This window comes from Phaseolus vulgaris, chromosome 7, assembly GCF_000499845.2.
Source record: "Phaseolus vulgaris cultivar G19833 chromosome 7, P. vulgaris v2.0, whole genome shotgun sequence".
NCBI classification, from domain to species: domain Eukaryota; kingdom Viridiplantae; phylum Streptophyta; class Magnoliopsida; order Fabales; family Fabaceae; genus Phaseolus; species Phaseolus vulgaris.
Window position 1 is genome coordinate 3158630 of NC_023753.2, and position 11079 is coordinate 3169708.

The following is an 11079-nucleotide window of genomic DNA, read 5'->3' on the forward strand; positions in this document are numbered from 1 at the left end:
CATATCAATATCCACCAGCACTCTAGCAAACATACCCCTATTCTTTCTCATAGTATGCTCATCCAAAGACAAAGGAGTACCAAGGCCTCTGACGATGGAAAATATTGTCCTTGGTTTCCAATACTCTAAAGGCAAATGGTAAATTCTAACCCAGGTCTGAGCTTTGGTACTCCTCATGGTAGCTGGGACAAAGTCTTTTGTCCAGGCAAACAGTCTCAATAAACCAGGAGATAACTTCAGGGAACCCATCCCGAGAGCCCATCGCATGTCCTCTATAGAAGCGAACTCAAACTCATAGAAACCCTTTCCAAGAGGAATTGCTTTCCATGGTCCAAGAGTTTTCCACACCAGCTGCAACTTTTTAGTTAAATCCAGGTGTGTGAGAGGTTTATCCCCCTTAGATAGAATAACCCGACCATGAAGATGGGTTTTGCAATCCTCAAGACCAGCCAAGTAATCTGCCTCATCAATCCGGACAGCAATCATGTCACCCTTAATACAAGGGGTAGGGAGCTGGGACAAAGGAATGTCACATGTATTTCCCAAAGCCTGAGCAAAAGTCTTCCTTTGACCGGACATAGAATATACTTTATTATCAGGACATACTTTTCGATCCATCAAACAAGTCCATGGAATGAGGAAACCCGCAGAGCCCTCCGCCATTTTAAAAGGCTAACAAGTTGCCGCCAAGAACTTCCGCAAGACACACGGAATAGCGACCGCCTTCGCTGTCGCGCGAGCCACCACCTCTGCAGTCACCGCCGTCGGCCGCATCGGACGCCTCGCACCAGCCCAACAACCACCGCACTCCGTCGACGTCGTCCCGCAAACGCCTCTGCTGCACAGGACCCGCACCACGTCGTCTTCTACAGCTCTCGCACCACCAGCGAACCACCGTGTCTCCCACTGTAGCACCGCCGCACCTCCAGTTCCGCTGCCGCCAGGAAACCCTAAAACCCCCAAATCTTCAATTTAGGTTTTGGGTTTCGTAAATTTACGTTCCTGTGTTCAGAAATTGATCCCCACAAGCAATCGCAGCAAGAATACCCACTGTTAATGCATCATCGACACCAGAATTCGGTGAAATTTCCTAACTGCTTCTGCCAAAGATTAATGAGGCAGAAGAAATCTCTTCTCTCTACTTTTCTATCTCTTACTGATATCTTATTTAAACACATTAATGGACTATTATATTTGCTACCAATTGAAACAAATGTTAAACTTAATCGTGAAAGTATAAATTAAATTAAGCAGATTTTCTAAGAAGAAACAAGCGTCTATTAATATATTGAGTATCCTACTAATTCTAAGCATATACTCGTGAGTTGTTTATGTGGATAATAATTTATTTTTCTGATGACAAATGATTGTTATTACTTGAGGTGTCAGTTTAAATGAAATATCAAATAACATAGTGATACATAAAATGAAAGTTTTTTATAAATAAAAAAATTAAAAAAATGTTAATTTACATCAAACCCACCGACACTAAATAAATTTTAAAATAAAAATATTAATATTAACCAAGTTAACACTAAATTATTTTAATTAAAAAAATAATAACAAATTAACATTTCGGTATCCAAAACTTAACGTTAATAATTCTAAAATCACACATACTATACAGATTTGATGTTATTGAATAATTAAAGTTAACTTTTACTTATTGATTAAACTTTTAAATATTAGTGTTAAATATCTATTTTCTTATAATGGATTTGGTGCATTATTATGTTAGTACGTTGTGAACAAGTTCCTTCACATTGATACTCATTCATTCATTCTCAAATCTTACTTTTTTTTTTAATAAAAACTTTCATTTCACATAAATCTTACTTTAATTCTTCATTATTTATTAATTATCTTTTTAAATTATTTTCTTAATTAACTTTTTATCTCAGTTGATCGCATCACTCTTGTCCAGATCATGAATTCCTGCATATAAATAAGAATATCGAAAAAATAAATAATTTGTGGCAGAAATGTTTTAAAAAAAAAAAAATTTATGTGCGATTGTAATAAATACATTTAATAAAAGAGTAATATATATATATATATAAAAAAAAAAATTCTCTCGTTCTGTTAACATAATAGTAAATATATCTACAATACACATAGAACCTGCTTTCTAAATTATTTAATATTTTACTTAAATAAAAATTAAAATAAACACATTTCTTAAATTATTTAAAATATTAAAAAATACAAATTCTAAATTATTTAATATACTACATAAATAAAAATATGAAATAAATAAAAATATGAAATAAATAAATTTATTAAATTATTCAAAATTTAAAATAAATATAAATCATAAATTATTTAATGTCCTACTTAAATAAAAATATAAAATAAATAAAATTTCTAAATTCAAATTTTGAAATAAATATATATCTAAATTATATAATGTTATACTTAAATAAAAAATTAAAATAAATAATGATCAAAGTGATATGTGTATGGATGACACTTGTATTGATTCCTGTGTGATTGGAATATTCAATTATTTTTACAGGAGATGCCTCATTCTTTGTTATTAAAAAGAAATATTACTTGGATTGAGAGTTTTTATTAAAAAAAGTATTTGATAAATTAAATCAAAATTTATTTTAAATACTAAAAAATTATTAGTATTTAAAGTAGTTTTTATTATTAAAAAATTATAATATAATTTTTGAATTGGTATTTAATTAGTTACTAAGAATTAATATAATTATAAGTTAATAATTATAGAATTTACTAATTAATGCATATATATGTATATAAAAAAAAAAATCAAAGTTTCTCATGAGAAAGACTGTAAATAGAAGTGAATCTTATTTAGAACAAGTAAATTCATAATACTCCTTCAAATACTATATTGTCTCATTTGGTTGAAGCAGCGTTTATACACTCTCGTTATGACTGGAAAACTCCAATGCTTAAGCTTTTTTTTTTCTTTCTCTATGTTGGACGTATAAGCAAATTTTCTCAAACCATCACAAAAACGGAAGGGTCTCAACAGTGATCCTAGCCGCAACGGACCAGGACATCCTGGTCCCAACAAACCACTAGGACGTCCACATTTCTCTATGCTGAACGGAGATGCTAATCTGAAACCTAAGATAAACTTTCTGAAGCCATCACAACAGATGAAGTAATTTATTGTAAATGGTCATGCACAGAAGGATGTGGTCAAAATTAGTGTCAAAAGTGGTCCTAGCCCCAACGGACCAGGACATCCACACTTCTAAAACTTTTACTTTTCCTATAATTATGTTAGCCTCAAATAATATATCCTATTAGACATGTTCTTAATAGAAATGGATTAACATGATAATCATATTTAATATATTTTCTTCTTATAGTTTTTATTTTGTTTTAGTGTATAATAAGACCTTGTATATATTGCCGAGATTCTTCTTTACTAATAATTTTAGTGGTTTTATACATATATCAATATAATCATATAAATATATATATATATATATATATATTTATAACATGTTCTATCATAATAACAAAGAAAATCAAGACTAAAAGTATTTAAAATTAAAAATATCTTATTTTACTCGAACAAAATAGTATGAACGATCACTTTTCTTTTATATATACATATATAATATGGAAGTAAAGATAAGTTTTTAATGTGTCATATACAAAAATCATTTTATTCCCACTAACTAGTTAATTTTTATGATAAATTAATAATATCTACAATTTATGTTTTAGAATTTAAAGAGTTTACTGTAAACAAAACAATTTATTAATTAGTGTTAATATGAAAATAAATGATCTTTCAGCACTTGTTTCAATAATATTAATCAATTATTAAGAGATATGAAATTATTATAACAAGCTTCATAAAAAAATTTTAATAGTTTAAGAATTACATACTATCACCTCACACGATAGTACTTCCACTAAATTAAAATATAGTATAAAAAAAAACTTCACAACTTTTTGTTTAGTCATGTAAATTTTGTAACTAAAAATTCTACTAAGTATTATTATTCTAAAAGTATGTGAACACCATCTTTAATAAACTAAAAAGTAGTTTAGAAAATCTATTTTATATATAAATCAAGAAAATTAAAAAATTAAAAAATTAAAAAAGGCTAAAGTGTATTTGGTAAGACCAATATTAAAAAAGTTAAGTTATGCATCTAATATAATTTATCCTTTTCGTAATCAAATCAATAATCAAGACCCTTAAAGAGCCGATACCAACAAGATCGATACAAATAATAATAAAGACAAGACTTCCCCATCCCATATAAAAACAAAATAATATTTTCTTAAAATTTAAAAATTAATAAAAAAATATATTATTTTTAAAATAAAATCAAGAAGGCAACCGAGGGAGTATAACACTATGTCAAATACTACTATAACTACTACAATAAATATAATAAATATTAATTGATTAAAATTGTTTAAAGTTTATCAATTTGAAATTTGAATATACATTTATGAGCTATTATATTTTCTTTAGCATAACTATTTTTTTCGTAATAATTAAATAAAAAATAATAATATTCTCTTGAAATTTAAAAATTAATAAATAAAAAGAAACTGATGTTTAAAAAAAAACAAAAAGGAAAATGAGGGAGTATAATACTACACCAAATACTACTACAATTATTACATTAAATATAATATTAAATATTAATTGATAAAAATTGTTTGAAGTTTATCCATTTGAAATTTTAATATACATTTATGAGCTATTATATTTTCTTTAATTAGCATAACTATTTTTATCTCACAATAATTAATTAAAAATAATAATATTTTCTTGAAATTTAAAAATTAATAAATAAAAACAAACGTAAAAAAAATAGAAGGCAACCGAGAGAGTATAATATTATATAAAATACTACTATAATTATTACATTAAATATAATATTAAATATTAATTGATGAAAATTGTTTGAAGCTTATTAATTTGAAAACTACTTAATAAAGTTGATTGTTTTAGTTTAAATATAAATTTAATGTTAAAGTTTCAAGTCTTGAAATCATATGCTGAATTGTGAGTTTTTATGAGTAGTTAAATAATTGAGCATTTTAAAATCATAAATATATTTTGATTGTATAAAGATGGTTAACATTTGTATTCACATTGAGAATGATGAGGTTATAGATTTTGAATAATGTGGGTCCGTGTTTTATTATGTATTAAGTATTGACATTTATGTTTTAACAAAGATCATTTATCTTTATTGATGATCTAAGTCATGTAGATTAAGATATCAAGTGCTGAGAAGCCGACGAGGGAGTTCATTACACATTATGACTCGCTGTAGACACATGATATTAGATGTCTTAAACTTACCCTAATCATTCTCTTAGATTCGCTTATAAATCTAAATCTTGGGTATTGAATTATATGTTAGTCTATGGTATAGCCTATTTAATACAAATCTTCTGGAAGACGCTAATTGATGTTTGTTTGTTGAATATCTTTAATGTGAATGATGAAATTTAAATGAAATTGAGGTCATACATTTGCGATAATGTGTGAGTTATTGCTTGATTGTGTATTAAGTATTAATACATATCTTTTAAGAGAGATTCTATAGCTTTACTGATTATCTAAGTTACATAGATTAAAATATTATGTGGTGAGAAACTGATAAAAGATTTCATTACACATACACGATATCATATTGTTGTATATTGGTATTAGAATGAAAATGAATCTCGTATGTTTACATATATCATATTTTTTATATATTTTTTCGTATGTTAGAATATTACTTAAATAGTTTATCCTTACATGTGTTTGTTTGCAACAATGGTAAACTTTGTATAGATATTTAGGATTTGTTTTGAAAAGGTGTGAGTGGAAAAGGAAGGAAAAGAGAGAAAAGTGATTGGAAAATTTAGTTGTTTGGATGTATGAAAAGTGTGTGGATTTGAGTGAAAAATTGTAGATGATATTGTAACTTTTTATTAAAAAAATTGTGTTATTTATTCATTTTCCTAAATACTTAAAATTATTAATGATCTGAATTTAAATAAAGATAAATGTTAATATATGAAAGATAAATGTTAACACATGTATTTATATATTTAGATAGAAAATTGAAAAAAAAGCACACAATCAATATTACAATTTTAATAATACAATTTTATTGTTTTAATTGATTTACGAAAATTTCATATGTAAAATATTTGTATAATTTTAATTAAAATTATGAACAATATTTATTAATAAAACTTGGTATTGGTTGTTATTGCTTAAAACAATCAATTGAAGAAAAAAAATATTATCAAAAGTTTTGTACATTATGTGAAGTGAACAAACATTACAATAGCAACTAAATTTAGAGATAAAAATAATTAGTCACTATATTAACTAAATTATATATTATTTTAAAGATTAAAAATTTATTAGTATTTAAAGTAATTTTTATTATTAAAAAAAATTATAAAATAATTTTTATATTAGTATCTAAATTAGCTACTAAAGTTTTAGATTTTAAATTGGTTTCAATTAGTCTTTTATAGACTAATTTATGTTGGTTATTAATTCTGATTTTAGTATTATTAATTCTGATTTTATTATCCTTAAACTATTTTACTGTTATATTGCATTAATTGTCAGTTTCCAGGCCTGTTAGTATTCTTATTTTATAGTTTCAGTAATTGTAATTTTATTATATATATGATTGAATAAGATCAGTTTTGCAATTTTGTGCAATTACGTTCAATCAGTTATTATAATCTTTTGTCTTTTCTTATTTCCTTCAATTAGTTCTTACAATTTAGAATATAAAATCTTGGTAGCTAATGGTTAGATACTAATTTAAAAACTATACTTTATAATTTTTTATTAATAATAAAAACTATTTTAGATACTAAGATTTTTTTGTATTTTCTAAAAGATTCTTTAATTAACTAATTATTTTGATCTTTAAAATTAGTTGTATTTTGATGATTTTCTATATTGATGTAGGGTAGAGAAAAAAATAACATTGTACAACATTATTTGTTTAAGGGTTTTTTTCTTATTTTTTAATAAAATTCAGTTACTATTTGAATTATTAATTTTTTTGTTGATTTTAATTTGTAATACAAAATTAGTTGTTATTTAAGATTTGTTTATGATTCTTTTTAAATCCAGTCACAGTTTGAATTGATATAATAACATAGTAACATTTACAAATTTTGTGTTTATTTTTTCTTTAGTGACTTTTCTATTTGATTTTTTTTCTATATGATATTAATTACTGTTTTAGGATTTCTTTATTTTATTTATATGAGAACAATTTGGTTATATTTTATTTAGTTTAATGATATAGTGACGTTTATAATTTTATTGTTTTTCATATTTTGTTATTTTTTTATACACACTTAGTTGTTGTTTGACATTTTTTTTTATAAAAAGCTTTCAACATCACTATGCTACTTGACATCTCAACTAGTCTGACAGTTCAAGTAACAACAATCATTTGTCATCTTCAATGAAGAATGATATGTTTGATTTCAATGTGCTCAAGTTTTTTGGTATTTAACACTCGTACTGGTAAAGTTGATTGTTTTTCAATGATATATTTGATTACTAATGTCTGGCTGGAATGTGACTCTGCCTTGGTTTGTATTGTGTTTACTGTCAGGACAAATGTTCCTTGGATGCTTCGTAATCAATGAAATACTTGTCTTAATTATTGTGGAAAAATCAGGTTTAGAGTTACTCATATTTTTTTGTTAAGCGAATGAGTGTGCTGATAAGTTGGCTAATTTAGAATTTATTTGAATCCTTTCATTAGTATAATAGGCTTCCATCTAGTCTGTTCTTAGAATTCCTTATTAATAGGTATTGGGTATAGTCTACTTATGTATCATTTTTGTTAACATATGAGTTTTGGTCTAATCTTCCATATTTTTGTATTTTTTTAATAATTTTTTTTCCATGTGTTTGACATTTTATTTTATTCATATGAAATTCTTTTGTTTTAATAAACTTGTTTACGATAAAATATCTATAATTTTTTTCATCTTTAATATATATATACGTCAAATAATACGGTGTAAATAATAAAATAAGAATTAAGGTTTGATTAAATTTTGAACATACCAGTTAAATAAAATGAAAAAATCAATTCAAATTGTCACACATATATTTAAAAAAATACACCTTTTTCTTTCTAAATTCAACAAAAAAAGAGTCTAAATTACATCAAAGATAATAAATAAAAAATAATATCTAGTTAATGTTATAACAAATTTAAAAATAATATTTTACTAAACATTTCAGAAAAAATACATGTAATTTAGAACAAATTAAAATGTTATATTTTTATTATTTGAAAGCCAACTTTATTTCTCTATAATTTACCATCAAATTAATTTAAACTAAATTAAGAACATGGACTATGCAAAAGATCATAATATATTATTTTTCATACCTTATTTGATTATATCCAATACCTTAATCGATTACATATGAAGATATAATTTGTTACATCCAAACCCTGATTACAACACTGAATTTAATTGATTAGATAGGAGGATATAATTGATTACAACCTTAAATCTAACAATAAATTGATTACAACCTTAAATCTAACAACCATAATGTATTATTTTTCATACCTTATTCGATTATATCCAATACGATTACATATCAAAGACGTAATTTGTTACATCCAAACTCTAACTGATTACAACACTAAATTTAATTGATTATAATTGTTCCAAAAAAATACTTAATCTCACCTCATTTTTTGATGGATGTGGTGGGGTCAACTTTCACTACTTCCCCACTTTTCATCTTCTCAAATCACTGTCAAACCTCTTTATTAAACATGAACAAATCATACATTTATCACTAATTTCTGTCATACGCCATCCCAAAAAAAAACATTAATGAATTTCTAGTCTAGTATGGTATTCATTTTTGGGATGCTAAAATGAAAATATTAAATATGTACTAATTTATCTTGTGTGATCATAAATATTTATTAATAAACCCTAAAATATTAATCAATATTAATTAGACAAGCAGTTGAAAATTATGTACTTAATTACTTATCATAACAGTAGTAATTGACTTACATGTCATTGTTATAAAAGAGTTCTTGAATAGATAATGTTAATGAAAGAATAATCATTTCTCTTGTTGATACATAGTTTGTCTTCTTCATATATATATATACTCTTAAACCTCTGGTTGTGGAAGATAGCACACCTTTCTCCTCTCTCAGTGTTCCTTCCATTCCCATCTGCAGCTAGCTAGCTAGCATCACCGTCTACTTTGATTTTATTTTAGCCCTGAAAATATCAGACGCTGTACCTCAAGCGTGGCCCTTCCCTCCTAAATTTCACCAATCATTCAAAGACCATCCTCACTCCAACCCCACCACAGCACAACACAACACAACACCTCAGAAATTAACAACAAACCAACCCATCTTTAGCATCACTTTGTCAGAAACCGTAACACTAAATCCAACTCCCACAAATATGCAAACCTTCACTTTCCTCTACCTCACCATCATTTCCCTCTCTCTCGTCCTCTTCCACAGCACCATCCTAGTCCAAGCCCTCACCTCACCCTTAGACGTTGCAGCACTCAAAGCCTTCAAGGACTCGATCAAACCCTCCTCCATCGCATCCTCCTCTTGCCTCGCCTCATGGAACTTCACCACCGACCCATGCTCACTCCCTCGCCGCACCAGCTTCATCTGCGGCTTCACCTGCACCGCTGACTCCAGAAGAATCAGCCAAATCACTCTCGACCCAGCAGGCTACTCCGGCACACTCACCCCACTAATCTCTCGACTCTCACAACTCACCACACTTGACCTCTCCGATAACAGCTTCTTCGGCTCAATCCCCTCTTCAATCTCCTCTCTCTACAACCTCCAAACCTTAACCCTCCGATCCAATTTCTTCTCCGGCCCAATCCCTCCCTCCATAACCACCCTCAAATCGCTCCAATCTCTCGACCTTTCACACAATTCTCTTTATGGGTATCTGCTAAACTCCATGAACTCCCTCACCAAACTCCGCAGACTCGATCTCAGCTTCAACAAACTAACCGGTTCAATCCCCAAACTCCCACCCAACTTGCTCGAACTCGCGATCAAGGCCAATTACCTATATGGGCCTCTCCAAAAACAGAGCTTTGAAGGGATGAACCAGTTAGAAGTGGTGGAGCTAAGCGATAACAAGCTCTCCGGCACGGTAGAATCGTGGCTCTTCTCTTTACCGTCGCTGCAGCAAGTAAACCTGTCCAACAACACCTTCACGGCGGTGCAGATCTCGGGGTCACGCGCGGCCGACGGGGGAACCGGCAGCCGCAGCAACCTCGTCGCGCTCGACCTCGGGTTTAACAGAATCCGAGGCTACGCGCCCGCGAATCTCGCCTCGTTTCCCGCGCTGTCGTCCCTCTCCATTCGCCACAACGCGCTACGTGGCGCGATCCCTCTGGAGTACGGCCACATCAAGTCCTTAAGGCGGCTCTTCCTCGACGGAAACTTCCTCAGCGGAAATCCGCCGGCAGGTCTTGTCGCCGCCGGCACGACGGTTTCCGGGAGCCTGGGGGACAATTGTCTGCAGGCGTGTCCCAGGTCGTCGCCGCTGTGCTCGCCCCCACAGAAAGCAATCTCCGTTTGCAAGCGAGGCTATGGTGGTAGACCAACATCAACACCAACACCGTAATCTGTTGTCGGTTAAAATAAAATAAAAAATAAAAAAAAAAATATAAACAGATAGGTTTGTACCCTTTTGTTAAAAAAAAGTTTTTTTGTAGAAGTGCGTTACTATCTGAATAAAGATGATAGTCCAAGAAAGTATACAGTGTGACAATGGCAATCTAATACTGTTTATATTTTCCTTGTTCTTCCGAAGATGACGTTGACATTTTGAATTTTTAAATAATTAGATTACAGCTATGCCACACAAAAGAGAAGACATGTGCGTTGTGTGTTGATTTGGTTGAAAAGGTTTAGATATGAAGTTTGTGATGGGTCCAACAGCGTCCACCATAATTTGGAGTTGAAGAAAAGTCATATATATAATGCACTCTCAAACTATATTTTAAATTATTTTCTTAATTTAATATCATTTTATTTTATTCAAATTGTA

At 29.0% G+C, this 11079-nt stretch overlaps 1 protein-coding gene across 1 annotated transcript; it reads left to right on the forward strand.

Annotated features, from left to right (window-relative positions):
* The first annotated feature begins 9003 nt into the window (after positions 1-9003).
* LOC137828355 (DNA damage-repair/toleration protein DRT100) lies at positions 9004-10784 on the forward strand. Its single transcript, XM_068634886.1, has one exon. The coding sequence runs from the start codon at positions 9454-9456 to the stop codon at positions 10651-10653; it is 1200 nt and encodes a 399-aa protein (XP_068490987.1). The 5' UTR covers positions 9004-9453; the 3' UTR covers positions 10654-10784.
* The last annotated feature ends 295 nt before the right edge of the window (positions 10785-11079 follow it).

What these genes read in the sequence shown, in the direction of transcription:
- LOC137828355 (XM_068634886.1), top strand. Translation starts at nt 9,454, where the DNA reads ATGCAAACCTTCACTTTCCTCTACCTCACCATCATTTCCCTCTCTCTC.